We start from the raw sequence: 15,740 nt of genomic DNA on the forward strand, positions 1-15,740 counted from the left end.
CGGCTGCAGCTTAGAGGGAGGAAGAAGATAACTACGCGGCTTTTCCTACTTTCTTGCGCATGCTCTGTTTTTAAAAAAGAGGTCAAGGGTTCTTTTTTTAAAACAGAGAAAATACTGTGGTTTTGTAAATACTACTGTTTTAATACCACAGTTTTTAGTCATAGCCAAACAGCTCATAGTAATTAATACTATGGTATTTTGAAAAACTGCAGTATTCTTCAAATACTTCAAAAATACTTTGTTATCAAACAGGGTCTAATCTTCATTTCCTATGTTTTAATACCACAGTTTTTAGTCATAGCCAAACAGCTCGTAGTAATTAATACTATGGTATTTTGAAAAACTGCAGTATTCTTCAAATACTTCAAAAATACTTTGTTATCAAACAGGGCCTAATCTTCATTTCCTAGCGCAGTGAACCAAGTCCATCCAATTCGTCAATGCACAAAAGAGCCCCACATGGACCTAGACACAGTGGCCGCGGCGGAAGCTCCGTCCTAGTGGACCTTGTGATTGTGGCTTGGAAGAGCGGTCCGTCCCGATCGGGAAAGGATTGGACTCGCCTTGTCCGTCCGTTCGTGCCCGGCTCTGTCCGTCAGCCATGAGCCGTCAGGACTGGAATAAGAAAGAAAGAAAACGTCTGCAGCTTGAAGGCAACGCGCCCACAATTGGCCGACCAAGAAAACAACGCGCAGACGACCAAAATTTCCGTAACAGATATCGGGAGAAGCAGACAGCAGAGTTCAGCCGCAACCTGCTCAACTCACAGAACTGAATTGTCAGGTTCGGTGAAAAAGGCGCTGGACGCTAAATTTACTTGAGCATCGTGTCAAACATGGTTTGGAAGGGATTTCATTAACTCAACTTGTTGCCTTTCCACCGCCTAATTCTTCACAATATTAATAACTGGTATGTTTCATAGAAACATGTGTGCCAAAATGGTGCTGTATAATTTGTATCAAAACGGAAACAAAGTAAGGCAAGATCTTTCACTCGCAAAAAAGCTGAGAGGCATCTACAGTATCATGATATTGCTTAGCACGACTAAAATGAGGGTCCGGTCCTGTTGGGTTGAGATACCACACGCCTGCCAGACTGTCAAGTGAACAAAACCAACCTAGAGAATCCCCTGACTCACATACATGGCAACTACAAAAGAGCCTCAATGTCAATCTCGACAAAGGTGCAGGGGTCCGGAATGCCAAATTTTCTTAGCACCTGCATGTAACAGACTAGGTCAGAATTATTGTTCACAGCTCATCATTCCATGGCATATTTTTTTGCGTGTGACAGAAAAAATTACCTCAGCGTGGACAATTCCCAAGTAGCCAACCTGCTTTCCATCACTCTTAACAATTTTGCATTGTCTTTTAGTAAAGAACTCGGGTTCCTATAAGACGAGACAATCAGTACACCAAAGGAACCTTGGATGTACCACAAATGCATCGACAATTTCAAATGCTTACACTTGAAGGAACATAGTAAGTCTGGCCGAATTTTACGCATGGAGAATGTGTCACGATTTTGACGATCCTATCCACCAAACCCATAATTTCCTGGGTAATTGATAACATTTAGCCAAGGCCAACAACAAAGCACTTTAAATATTACTCCTGCAGAGGAAGTAATTGTGTATTACCTCAAATCCAGAATTACTATTACAGTACAAAGCTGCAAGCCGGCGATTATTGGAGGCACCAACATCACGTGAAGCATCCAATGACACTACATCCCCAACTTCAAAAATCTGCACACATAACAATGCTGAAAAATTATACTATGGCCAATTGGTTATTTCCAATATAAGCAGCTCTATGAAAGCATTCCTTTTCGATCATGATAAACATATTAACAAACATAATTTTACAAACCAATATTATGTGTCAGCAAACAATTAGAATGTTGTTATATAAAAAGGGGAGTATATGCACATTAGCCACATGAAAAGCACCTCGGTAACACTGCTAACACTATGCAGACGAATACTATTGTTTGTTTTCATAAAGTACCTTTATGGGTCTTGGATGGTCTATATTATGCTTCAGCGTTTTCAACAAACATGACATCAGACTACTCCTTACAACCTGCAACATCACAAGCAAAACAAACATACATCACGCACTGGAATAAGCACATTTGAATTGTGCCCCCTCCGTTCCTTTATATAAGGTGTGTTTGTTTTTTCAAAAGTCAAACGAGTGCATGTTTGACCAAGTTTTTAGAAAAACATATCAATATCCACAATATAAAATTTATATCATTTTATTGATCATGAAAGCTAGTTTCACATTTTATCTATTAGGTATTGCAGATGTTTCTATTTTGTTCTATAATCTTGGTCAAACTTTCAAATGGTTGACTTGCACGGAAACCAATACACCTTAAATTCTGGAACGGAGGGAGTATAATTATATTTCAAGGTCTTACATTAGAACCAAAATGTATTGATTTGTTTTGCAGTAGGTAAGGGAAGACAGCTAAATATGAATGACCACATATACTACGAGTATGACGACAATCTATTTAACTAACATCATCCAAAAGGTATATTAATCAGAAAGACAGAACCATAGCATTTCATCAACTATAATCAGTAAATAATGCAGCACCAGAGACTAGGTGTCCATGCATTCATGATTGTACTAATTAATCAAAAAGACAGAACCATAACATTTCATCAACTATAATCAGTAAATAATGCAGCACCAGAGACTAGTTCTCCATGCATTCATGATAATACTAGTTAATCAAAAAGACAGAACCATAACATTTCATCAACTTTAATCAGTACATAATCCGGCACCAGGTGGTAGTTGTGCATGCATTCTTGATTTTGCTTGTGTGCATATTTAAATTATCTACAACTATTTAAAAAAATGAAGCTAATAAAGATACCAAGCCTAGAAGGCCAGGCCTCAATGAATGAACGCTTAACATGCATTAACAACATAATGACATACTTTTTTCTACTGTAACAAGCAGTAACAAATAAATGAAAGATCCAATCATAAAGACACCCTTCAGTACTTGAGCAATTCACCTCAAATTCAGAAGTACGGGGGTTTGCAATAATGACTGCTTTATTTCCATCGTCTGTCCTGTTTAGCATGTCAAAGTTTTCTTCGTGTGAAGTCAAAACAAATGTGAGCACCTCCATATAACCAGCTCTTGCAACCTGCCCCAAAAACATTGTTCTCCCAGTAAAATATCGATGAGTGAACAGATGCATATGGAACACAGCTGAAGGATCGCTACAAGGTACTGAATATTTTAAGCACATACCTCAGCACGGATTTTATCAGAGAAACGGTTTAGTGGTTGCCTTCCACCTATTGTCATAGACTTTGGCTTTGATTTTGGCACATTGTTGTACCCATAAGCTATAGCAACATCCTGTACGGAATGAAAATGAAAATCAAACCAGAAACTATCAACCAATTCTAAATAATCTTTCCGTAAGATAAAGCACGGATTGACTCCGTGGGTTCACCGTCACAATACGCTTCTTTTCGTGAATTTACGCTTTTAGTTTAAATATAAAACATATACGTGGGGTGGTACTAATTGGTTACTCCCTAATTTTTGTCGGTCTTCGTCCGTCCGTCCGTCTCAACCAAAATTCCCCGCATGGGCCGCACATAGCTTATTTTGTGCATCCCCGCATGGGCCAAGGTGGGCCTGGTCGGATATTTTGGCAAAAAAATAAATTTACTTGCGTCACGAATTGAACTCACGATCTGTCAAACCATACCATACACACATACCAACTAAGCAATATCAGCTCACGTGTAGTCAAGACGTTTACTTTTCTTATTCAATAGTACCACCTCGCCCCCTTACAACTGAAAGCACCAACATATATACGTCTTAGAGTTACACTTTATCAACCAGCTCAATAAGTCGGCTAAGGAAGGAAGGAAAATGAGTCTAGGGAAGGAAAGATATATGGTGGGCCAATTAAAATAGGAAGGAAGGAATATCCATACTACGTGGGCGCTAATTAAACTGGAAGGAAGGAAGAGAATGATGGATGCGGTGCGTCCTATGTGGACTAATTAGACGAAATTCAGGCTAATTAACTTGTGGGAAATTAATGAGATTCATAATGCCATGCTTGCTGCATAAATTTAAAAGAGGGGTTTAAGAAAACAAGTATTAAAGGAGATTAGGTGAAATTGCTAATTGATGATTGTTCAAGAAAAAAACAAGAAACCCCCTAATTAAAGGAGAGTTTTTTTAAGGCACCCGAGTGTATTTGTGTGGAGGGCCTTCCTGTAATTGGCGTGGAGGGCGGCCGCTATCCGGCCCTGCTTGGATCCTAACCAAATACAATGAAGAACGACTCTTTTGTAGTCTTTTCAGTTTCCTCCTCGGTGTGTACATGTGTGTTGCTGTGCAAAGCTCAATCGCATTAAGTTTCCTATAGCTAGGTACACGAGCTAGGTTCTGCATATACCAGCTTGATCTGCATGCAGATCTTATAGGAAAGCAAGACTGGATCGATTTGTCCTAGAACTGTGTACATGTGTAAAGTTGTGCAAAACTGAACACAACATAGTTTCATGTACCTTGATTTGTTGGTTCTGCATGTCAATGTTGATGATCTCAAACAACTACTTGGTTCTGATTGTTGATGTTATAGGATGGATGTGTGCACAATGAGAGAGCATCATGGAGATAGCAGAAACTAAAGGCCTAATTTGCCTCCACACATGGTTTTGTCTTGTCCAATTTCACAGCTTGACTGGTTAGTAACTTACTATTTTACTGGTCATGGAACAAACTATGTATAGGTCTAGGTCAAGACGGGGTGGATGATTCATCTGCCTAAGTTGGGTAGGGTCCATCAACAACACGAAACTGCTCGGTAAAAGAATATTTCACAGTTGCGCCTTAGAAAATCAAGCCATGAAAATACTGTCAATTTCTCTATTTTTTCAAAGGCCTTTGAAAAATAATTATCTCTTTGTGGCACATGTTTACCTCCTCTTCAACGGTTTCCATGTTAACTGGACCCTGGGCCGGCCCCGGGCCAGGGCAGCAGGGGCGACGGCCTGGGGCCCAGTCAAATTAGGGGCCCCGACCTAGTGCTGCTATATATAGATATGGGCCTTGATGAAATGCTAAATAAAAAAGAAAGATTCTGTAGGCAGGGAGGCCTATCTCCAGCAGAAGCCCAACTGTGAAGGCAGGCAGGCACGCACACGGGCACAAGGGCAGTTGCTCAGAAAAAAAAGGGGGCACAAGGCCAACAACAACCCGCTGAGAATGAGACCACAATTGAGGAAAACAATGCCCATATGAGACTCCTATAAATATTTGAGTGGCTGTGAGAATCCTGCAAGTGTAGATGAACAAGGATCTTCTCCTTTTGATATCTATGACCCTAGAAACTGGGACACTCTTGACAATAAATCAAGAGATATTCTGATTATAAAAAGGGCATACAAGGGAACAAAATCTTGTGTTTGAAATAGACTACATTTATCTTGACAGTTTCATTTCATGATTTTGCATCAAAAAATGCACAGAGCCATTTCTCATGATTACTGGAGGCTTGGAGGTTCGCTAGTATGTCATTTCTTTTCTGTTATGCTCCATGACTTTTATGATGTTTGATTTACACCTAAAGTATGAAATTGTTATTTATGACTTGGAGTGATATTTACCAAGGAAAATTACCGTTGTTTATTATAGCTTTGCAATATATTTTTTTATCAATGTATGGAATCAATTTTTTCCTCCAATGCTGTCACTGGGCCCATTCATTTGAGTTCGCCCCGGGGCCCCCGAAACTCCAGGACCGGCGCTGACTGGACCCCATTAAAGATTACATCACCTAGGCGCCAACTCAATATGAGGGCGCTCGAAAACAAGCCGACGAACTTCCGCACTCGAGAATTCAGAAAAAATGTTTCATGTCTACCACATCTGCACAACCTGATTCTCGTGCCTTGCAAGCTATGTTACTTTAGTTGAAGGAATGATAATGTAGGGATGCTATTTTCTCCCGTTGCAATGCACGGGCAATTTTCCTAGTAACTACAAAAAAGACTTTGATAGGTAGGGGCATATGTTACCTCTGTTAGATCACGGGCATGCAGAACATCACTTCTTGTAGGAGGGACAGACACCGAAATACAAGGCTCCCCATTTGATGAACAAAGTCTCGCTTGCAATTGCATTTTGTTCAAAAGGGAGATAACCTGAACTTTCAAATACTCAGTTGTATCATTTCACTTGCTCAAAGCTGCGAACATAAATTCAAAGAACTCAAGCAGAAAACATTGCCTTACATAATTATCAAAAATATTTGTTTAATTTAATTTTGAATACAGGTAGAACATTGCAATTTGCATCAGAAAAACCAGCTGTTCTACAGTAGAGATCGAAATCTATCACTTGTTTCAATTATTACATATGAGGTCCGTGTTTCCAGCGAAAAGATATGCTGTACTTGATGATCTTTCAGGCTTCAATAAAGTATACCTGTGTCTCATCTACGGAGATTCCAATGGGTCCAACAATATCAGAGAGCGGAACTTCCATTTTATAACATGAAAGATCAGGATAAATGGCTGTGCTTCCATCATAAGATACCACTTCAACTGGTTCCACTTCAAACTTATTTTCACAGTACTCCGAAAACATTGCAACCTAGACACATAGGTAACAAGTGCATCAACAAAACAAATCTAATCTTCATCCAAAAGGACAGAACAATTACAATCTAAAAGATAGCAAGCATTACATTACACCTACCATTGTGTTCAGAACAATATTTGCTTTTGTAAGGTCTGTCGCAGTGCATTCGATAAACACATTCCTTGTCTTAAGGGTGATAGCAGAATGTGCACCATTGATGATAGGAGGTAAAGATAATACAGTTCTGCAAGTATTGAAGTGTCAGCTTGCTGTATGGGCAGTACAAAACAAGGACCCAGAATAAGTACCAGGACAGTCCTGGTACAAACAATATATGCATCATAATATTAAGTGAAGTATTGAACTGGTAACTAAACGTGTGTCTTGCCTTTTATAACAAGACCATACGCCTTGTAACAAAAATAAGTTGAGAAATGTAACCACAATACCATGAAATGGGTTTACCTGTTGCTATCATGTATAACTGGGTAAACTGGAGAGTTCTCGATTATATGCAAAAATTTCTTCAATTTCATGTCCGACTGCCAAAAGAAAGTGTAAGCTATCAGTGACCAAATATATGTACAGAGAGAGTATTTAAGGAAAATCAGAACTAAGCACCAAGGGTATAGAACTGCAGAACTTCAGAAAATCATGGTTCCCACGGTCATAAGTAGCAATATTAAGTATACCAACGGCATTATAACCTATAGCTACTTACTCTGTAGAAATCCATCAATGCATCCGCTCTGAAATTTTGCTCCTGAACCAATATAACCAAGCAAACGAAAAGAAGAAATGTAAGTCAAAACTGCTGTTTTCCCAGAAACCCGCACAAAAGACTGCAGGAATGCTCTAACAGTAATGTGTAAAGTGGAGATATGTATCGCTGGTTTAAAGTGGTGAATTTTAACCTGCTTTAGTGGGATAAAATTGATTTCCTGTGGTGGTAGAGCCTGAAAAGATTAATTAATATGTCAAATAAAGGATATAGGAATCAACAGGGGCATTTGCATCGTCGCATCATCAGCTATAAAGTTAAAATAATATTTGTGAGTTTTGATCAAAATGAAAAAAGCTTATCCGAAAGAGGCACATAAGAAGATATATACTATAGTCAAGAATTGCTTGCAAGGTCGAAAATTCCCACAAAAATCTCTAAACATAAATAAAATATCAACTTATGATACACTTGAAAAGCTCAGCACCTGATGGTGTTTTTCTTTGTATTTACTTCAACTAGCCAAGCTATCAAAGAATATGGACAGTATAGGGTATAGCACGGAAATTGGGAAAGGCCCATCCAAACACCACAACTCAACACATACATCAATTCAACAACTTCAAACAAGAAACCATGCCTAGGATGCACAATGGTTCCAAGGTTAATGCACCAGTTACACCAAAATTAACACCGATTCTCCGAATTTCCATCCGAAGTCAATAGCATCAGGAACAGTTTGATTGCACATGTCAGGGAGAGCTACTCTTCAAATTTTACTAACTAGACCCGAACCCCCGCCTTTCACTTGTCAGTTAACCACCCCGGAATCAACAGCAGTCCGCAAAAATGGCACCGATTGTACTTATAGGCTGGAATAACACCAACAGTGGGGAGCACCTTGGGCTGGTGTTACAAAGCTTCAGACCATAATGCAATAGGTTTAAATAACAGGGCACAAGTTTCCCCCAAATTAGGGCTTCTCTAAAATGCTGGTGAAAAGGAGGTCCAGTTTATCAATACAAGCTGAGAGTTAGCTCCAGCTTGAAGACAGCCTGTTTAAAAGTATAGTTTGCTTCTGGTGAACTCAAGACAAACCTGAACTCCCCCAAACAGGGCCTGAGGCAGCGGAAGGGAGCTTCTGGGGCCAATAAGCTATAGCCTTGACATGAGCTAGCTCCGTGGATACATGCAAAATCAATTAAATGGACCACAGCATGTCCTGTGTTTCTATATCCCTAAAAAACTTAACTACCCTTGAAAAAAAAAGCTTTAGCAATGATCCTCAAACAGAAATATGGCCCCCCACCCACCAACCACAGAGAAGAACAGAAAATGCAAAACACGCACAGAATGAAATAGCAAGGATGTGCCTGACGGAAATACAAAGCTCTCTGGGATGTTTGATGGAATTAATAAGGAGCGTCAACTAACTGTAGCTAAATTGCAGCAAGGTCAAAAAATTACCTCGTATGTGAAGGGTCCTTGTAGAGTGTCCAAATCATGGGTACCAATAGCAACAAGAGTTCTCTTCCTGTTCTCCAGCACAACAATGAGTTAACTAAGGGTGATGATCTTCAACTCAAATACAACAAACTAACACACCACCGCTAGCCCAGACAAGTTGTACCGGCAAATATTTTGATGGAGTTTGTCTTGAAGATCAATGAAGCTGTTGTATCTGACTTCATCAAAAGTTACTCCTCTTAGGACAGCACAAACTACATATGGTCTAATTTGCGAGGTCTGCAAGAGAAATAAAATATCAGCTGGTCAAGGCTTTGACTTTCCTTTAATAGATGTGTGCATACATAATCCATTTCTTCCTAGAGAAACAGGGTCAAGATTTAAAAAAAAACGTAATCCATTACTTGACATGTCATCTGCTGCTAGCGTCTAGAATCTCAAACGCATGGACAAGTTAACATCAAGGAATTTTCATGTCTTTTTCTGCTATACAAGTGGTCAGGGCTACAACTGAACATTTATGACACACATGGATTAAGTATGACAAACATATGTATAGAAAATTAAACTAGTGTGTTAACCGCTGCCTTTGTTTTCTTTTTCCAAACCCCTTTTTTGTCATTCATTTAACTCACTGAGTCATTTCTCCTTTTTTTTGAAATGTTTTTTATCCAGAATATACACTAACAATGAAGTTGTTCAAGAGAGTTTAAAATTGAGACGAGCACCAAGCCCTTAGCTCTGTCTATCGATTTTATCCACAGCCAATACAGAACTGTTACCCAGAAGTTAGCAAAAAATTTCAAGTATATTAATTGAAAATTTGAAGATACTCAACCTTATTGTTTTTTTCTCATATTTTTCGAGTACATTAATTGAAAATTTGACATATGTCGTAACATGGCAATAAGAAATTATAAGGATAAAATATAATAACCATACGTATAATAAAGAGCTAGATGAGGGTAAAAGTAAACCTTCCTGGTCAACCCATTACCTGTGATCTAACATGCATCTGAAGCATTGAACCACGAGGGATTGAGGCAATTTTAAATATAGGGGTAGCTTCACTCCCAGTGAAAATGCGAAGGGACCTTGCTATTCCTTCTAGACATAACAAATCATATCTGCATGCATTGTAATGGACATCACACTGCATAAGAAATCTTTGCTAATTCTTTGTAGTTGTTTAGCAACCAACAAATCATCCAATTGAACTTAGTAAATTAAGAAAACATATCGTGAAAGCATAAGGCAGCCAAGACATTTCCGGTGCATACTTGACGCCAGCAATACTAATAAGGTGATACTCCCATCTATAAAACCAGTGTAGACTATTTGGAAGTTCAACAATTTGAAGTCTTATGTCACATCAGACATATACGAGCAAACAGTTCTTTTTCTTTTGCTGGAAAGAAAGCAAAAGCAGAAGTTCTGGATGAACACAATGTGCTGTGTGGAAGTTCAACTATTTGAAGTCTTATCTCACATCAAACATGTACGAGAAAGCAAGTTATTATACTACATGTGTCTCACAGCATCAAAAAATTTCTTACTACACCCAAACTTAACAAGAGAATAGAACTAAATACAAAAGTAACAAGACAAAATAAACTACTCCCTCCGTAACATGAATTACCATCAAATATAGGAATGGCGCAAGACAAAGTTTATGTCAAATTAAATGGAAATCAGAGTGAACAAAACCTACACATGTTGGTTCCAAATTTGACGCCAAGACCAAAAGAATCACCATAATTAATGCAGGCTAAGACTTGAGCTGACATTAGTACGGATTAACAAGGTCAATCTCCGCAAAGTCCAACCATTAAGTGACACATGGCATGCACGACACCCATATACACCAAAAACTTTTAACTGAATTGCAGAACAAAATTTGCTCGTGACACCAATTCATACACACATATTCAATTAGCAGCTCAATGCAGACTAATTGAGCTAGTGATACCGAAGACGTACAGATATCTCGCATGATAGCAACTCAAGTCAGAGCAGTTTAGCCACTTGTATAGACAATTCAGCTGGTAAAACCGAAATGCGATTACCTATTGGCGGCAACCTCAATCTTGTAGATGACCTCGTCATCGCCATCCGCTTCGACGTCTTCCTCCAGGTGCTTCTCCTTCCGGATGATGGCCTTCTCTGTGGTCTACACAAACCCAATAAAGCAAATCACATCAAACGAAATTAACACCCAAACAGCAAAGCATGCGAGTATAGGAGAGAGAAAAAGGGCACAGATCCGAGAGGCTCACCACATCATCGAGTTCGATGCCGAAATCGAAGCAGAGTGCCTCGAATTCGTCTTGCGCTGGAGCATCCACAACAAAGAGACGAGATAAGTTAGGCGTTCTCGCGGCGGGTTAAGGGAGGGAGTACGCGGCGGGGTTCAGGGGTGGGGGGCGAGGGGGAGGCGCTTACTGTAGACCCTGCCGAGTGCGGCGAAGAGGCGGTCGCGGCCGACGCTGACCGTCGGCATCGCGAGCGGCGGTGTGTCGCTTGCTGGCGGCGGGACACGCGAGCGGCGGCTGCGGCGGGGAGAGGTGAACGCGCTGGCGAGAGGGGGTTTGGACAGACAGGTGGGGCGCGGGGCTCAGGGTTTTTATCTTTTTCTCCTTTGTACGATGATGAACTGACCACCTGCACGCGTACGGGATTGGGCACGCCGCCACGATAAGGAAGGCATGCACGGACTGCCGCGGCCCTGATCACAGATGGTTAGGGTTGGAGAGAAGGATAGAGAGAGATCAGTGCTACAGATCTTTTTTTTTAAACGTTGGCAGTAGCACTGCCAAATTCATTGATCAGAAAAAGAGTAATAAGAACACCTCCAAAGGAGAAAAGCACCGCAAAAGGGCTAGTGTAAAAAGAAAAGAAAAAAACAGAAACCCGCCGGCACCAACACAAACCCAAGATTCGCCAGCAACCATGCACATCATCGGAATCCATCATCAAGGCCTCCAAGATGACGCCTCCCAGAAGGAAGTGGTATCGAGAGGACCACCATCATCCGATTTGGCTCCGCCAGATCTTAGGTTTTCACTCGAAGACCTCAGTCATGAGGCAGGAAAAGCAACGAGCTCCACGGCGGTACCTCCAAGGAAGAAGACGACATCCATAGATGCCGTTACCGTCGGCTTCGACAAGGTCGATGCAAGATTTTCATCCGGAGCCAAGCCTTCCGCCAACCATCCAGGATCCGAGACCAACCAGCACCACCGCGCAGAGCAAGGCCAAGCATACACTACCAGACACGGGATAGTCGCCGCCGCACGCAGAATCTAGGCGAGCACACGCCAACCTGACCGGTCCGCACCGCCGCTCGCAGGACCTGGGCGAACCAAATCGACTCCGGCCATCCTCCGGCTCCGTGCGCAGATCTGGGCGAGATTTCGCACCGCAGCGCACAGGAAAGAGCGAAGTAGAACCATTGCAGACTGGCCCGCACCGCAGCGCGCCGAAACAGAGCGAAAACCAAGCCAAAACTTAACGCGCTCGCATCACCGCGCGCAAAGACCGGACCTCCGTGCTGGATCTGGTCTGCCTGAGCCTCCTCTAGCACCAACAGGCTGGACGGCGCCCCTGCTCTAGGAGCTGGACGTGCACACGCTTGCAAGGGGAACCCACCAGCATCCACCGGCACCACCGCTCCCGCCTCCCCTATCCAGGCGCCACTAGCCAGCGAGATCTGGGCACGGGACCGCCCAAACTCAGATCGGGCTTGGAGCCCCTCACCGCCGTGTCGCCCAACCTCCTCGCGCACCGGCGCAACCACCCAACAGATCCGCGCTAGGGGCACCGACTACGCTCATCCCGCGCCCGCTCCACCAGCCGCCAGCCCGCCAGGCCCAGATCTGGCCCGGCAGCCGCAGCGAGCCTCCACCATACGCCGCCCAGGGCCGCCACATCGTCTAGGATATCTCGCGAGCGCGAGCACCCGCGCCGTCCATGGCAGCACCCGCGCCATTCGGCAGCCGCCGCGCGAAGCATGCAGGCAAAAAATGGAGAAGGGCCCCGCCGCCACCTTCACAGGAGCCGGCCCGGACTTCGCCGGCCGCTCCTCCGGCGGCGGCGAGCCGAGGGGAGGGAGGAGAGAGGGGCGAGCCGCCTCGATCTAGGGCTTCCCCCGTGTCGCCAAGGAGGGCGACGCGGGGGACGAGTGGTTATTCTTTTTTCAACTTATATACTACTACTACATGCGATGGGATTGGGATGCATGCAGTGGTACTACATCTGTGCTACACATCTGAAACGAAGACGAGGAGGAGAGGAGGAGGAGACGGGGCCACGGGGGTAGGATGTCACGCATTCTGCGACAAATTGTCGACCCGTCCGCGATTTGAAAAAAAATCGCTAATTAAAAATGTTCGGGGTATTTTCGAAAATGTTCACATTTTGAAAAACTGTTCGTAATTTAGAAAACTATCCATGTTTTTAATTTTCTTTTCACAAATTCACAAAATGTTCGGGAATTTCAAAAACTGTTCTAGCTTTTCCAAATTTGTTCAAATTTTCAAAAAATGTTCATGTTTTCAAATTTTGTTTGCAAATTAAAAAAAGTTCAAGGATTTTTCATAAAATGGTCAAGTTTTGAAAACTGTTTGCTTTTCAAATTTTGTTCACAAATTCAAAAAATGTTCAGGAATTTCAAAAAAAAAGGTTCAACCTTTGCCAAATTTGTTCACATATTCAAAAAATGTTCATGTTTTCAAATTTTGTTTGCAAATTCAAAAACTGTTACCGTTTTGGAAATTTTGTTCATAATTTTTTAAAATATTTTTTCAAAAAAAATCCTGTTTTCAGAAAATATTTGTTTTTTAAAGATTGTTTGTGATTTCAAAAATATTCTCATTTTCAAAAAAAAACTTTTTTCAAGAAATGTTTGAGAAACCCAAAAAAGGTTTGTGTTTTCACGAAATGTTTGTGTTTCAAAAAATATTTTCATTTTTTTAAAGAAAATAATGTTCTAAATTTCTAAAAAGTTTAACTCTCTTGCGGTTCATATGCACCGGGCTGCCATTTTAATTACAAATTCCTATGTGTTATAGTGGCTAGTTTTTGGGGAATTTTGTGAACGTTTAGATTTTGCTGCTTTTGTTAGTTTCTTTAACAGCTGCGTTGCATATCTAGCACAGGAGTTTGTCAGGCAGATTGGCTTTTTTAAGGGGTGAGGGATGTCAGGCAGATTGGCTAGCATTGCGCGCGCATCACCTCGAAGTCTCGGGTTCAAAAACCAGCTCTAGCGCGCTAATTTTTGGCGTTTTTCCACCTCGCGAACGTGCCACTGCAAAATGGGTCGGGCCAAGTGAGCCGCGCCCTGTGCGAAACGTCGGCTCTCTGACGTAGAGAGCCTCGGACAGGAGCTCCTGGCGGGGGGGGGGGGGGGGGGGGGGGGGGGGCGGGGGGGGGGGGGGGGGGGGGGGGGGGGGGGGTGGCTCATTGGTTCGATGGTCGTTTCCTAGTCGGTTTTGAATGGGCCACGTGCGATAGCGAGGCCCAATTAACCACATGCATCCATTTTGCGGTGGGAGCAGTTGCCCTATACAACCCGGTAACTGTTGGCTCAGAGGTTTCACCGTACGGCCAAAAATGCCTACAACTTTAGATCTAATGGCCAAAAATACTGATGGCGCAACAAAGTCACTTTGGTCACTGTATTCAGAGAATGGCGAGGCATGTTACGGTTGTTATACTTGTTGTCGGGGACTCAAACGGTCAATGTCTTCAATTTTGGGATGTATTATACTGTTGTGACAATATTTGACCGATCCAAGTGATGAGCTGCATAAAGCGCATTGAATCACTAGTGTTTTTTTATAATCCCTCGTGTTACTCGATTATTGATCGTGCATCGGATGGTAAAGGGTTGTGGCTCGCGATGTCATCGACGTATGCGATTTGGAGCGGTGATCGTGTTCCGGATTGGGGGTCTCTCACCACATCATCTCCCGGCCAGGTGGGCCAGGCCACGGACCTCATGCCGGTTCACCAGTGAGCCAGATCGAGGCGGTCCGTGGCGTATAAAAGAAAAAGGCTCCCGGAGCCTTGGTGGATACTCCAAGATATTAGAAGTCGTCCGCAACATGTTCTCCTTATACGCAACCAAATATGTTGTAACCTTAGACCCCCGGTACCTATATAAACCGAGGGCTAGAGCTCATAGACGACACACAATGATCTCGTGTTAATCACATGTTCTTTATACTCCATCCCAAAATCAATCCAACAAAAGCAGGACGTAGGGTTTTATCTCTTAGGAGAGCCCGAACTTGGGTAAAAACTAGTTAGCATGTTACCATCATGTCAAGGCTCCTAGCTCTGGACCCCCTGCCCGAGATCTATCGGAATTGACTCTGTTATTGGTGGCCCATGCAAGTCCCGCTACGTAGTCGCGACATTTGATGGGGATCAAAATCGGCGAGCAGATCGGCGCCGGCATGACCTTCGTGATGGGCCAGATCTTCGTCTTTGGCAACATCACTCTTTTCGCTGCTTAGATCGACTGCCTGGGCCAGGTCAAAACCTTTGCTCCAGGAAGAATCGTCAGGTTGGATAATCTGGAGCACACTGCGGATCCCTGCGGAGAGCTGATCTTCTCAAACTGGGTGTCAGACTAGATAAAATAGCAACATGAGGCACTTGTTCCGGCGCTGATGTCAAATCCGGCCGTAGATGAGTGCTCAGAATGATCATCCCACACGACCACGGGTCAGGATCCGATGACACACCCCAAGAGCCTGGCAACGGATTTGACCACACGCAAAGATCTTGGACCAATGTTAGATCGGATCTCAGGGAAACTCCCCTGCTCACGATGTCAGATCAACCCTAGGAAGAACCCGAGAAGTCCCTTCTGAATGAGATGTTAGATCAGATTTAGAGGTTC

At 42.7% G+C, this 15,740-nt stretch overlaps 1 protein-coding gene across 1 annotated transcript; it reads right to left on the minus strand.

Annotated features, from left to right (window-relative positions):
• Positions 1–836: 836 nt before the first annotated feature.
• Positions 837–11,455, minus strand: LOC125508266 (phenylalanine--tRNA ligase beta subunit, cytoplasmic-like). The gene is made up of 19 exons (XM_048672915.1): positions 11,276–11,455; positions 11,110–11,165; positions 10,900–11,003; positions 9,831–9,960; positions 8,997–9,112; positions 8,834–8,900; positions 7,560–7,601; positions 7,367–7,408; positions 7,111–7,187; positions 6,763–6,889; positions 6,490–6,657; positions 6,081–6,206; positions 3,283–3,393; positions 3,041–3,175; positions 2,010–2,084; positions 1,640–1,747; positions 1,467–1,556; positions 1,304–1,390; positions 837–1,218 (listed from the first exon to the last, which is right to left on the minus strand). The coding sequence occupies exons 1-19, from the start codon at positions 11,331–11,333 to the stop codon at positions 1,150–1,152; spliced, it is 1,788 nt and encodes a 595-aa protein (XP_048528872.1). The 5' UTR covers positions 11,334–11,455; the 3' UTR covers positions 837–1,149.
• Positions 11,456–15,740: the final 4,285 nt, after the last annotated feature.

Source organism: Triticum urartu, chromosome 5, assembly GCF_003073215.2.
Source record: "Triticum urartu cultivar G1812 chromosome 5, Tu2.1, whole genome shotgun sequence".
NCBI classification, from domain to species: domain Eukaryota; kingdom Viridiplantae; phylum Streptophyta; class Magnoliopsida; order Poales; family Poaceae; genus Triticum; species Triticum urartu.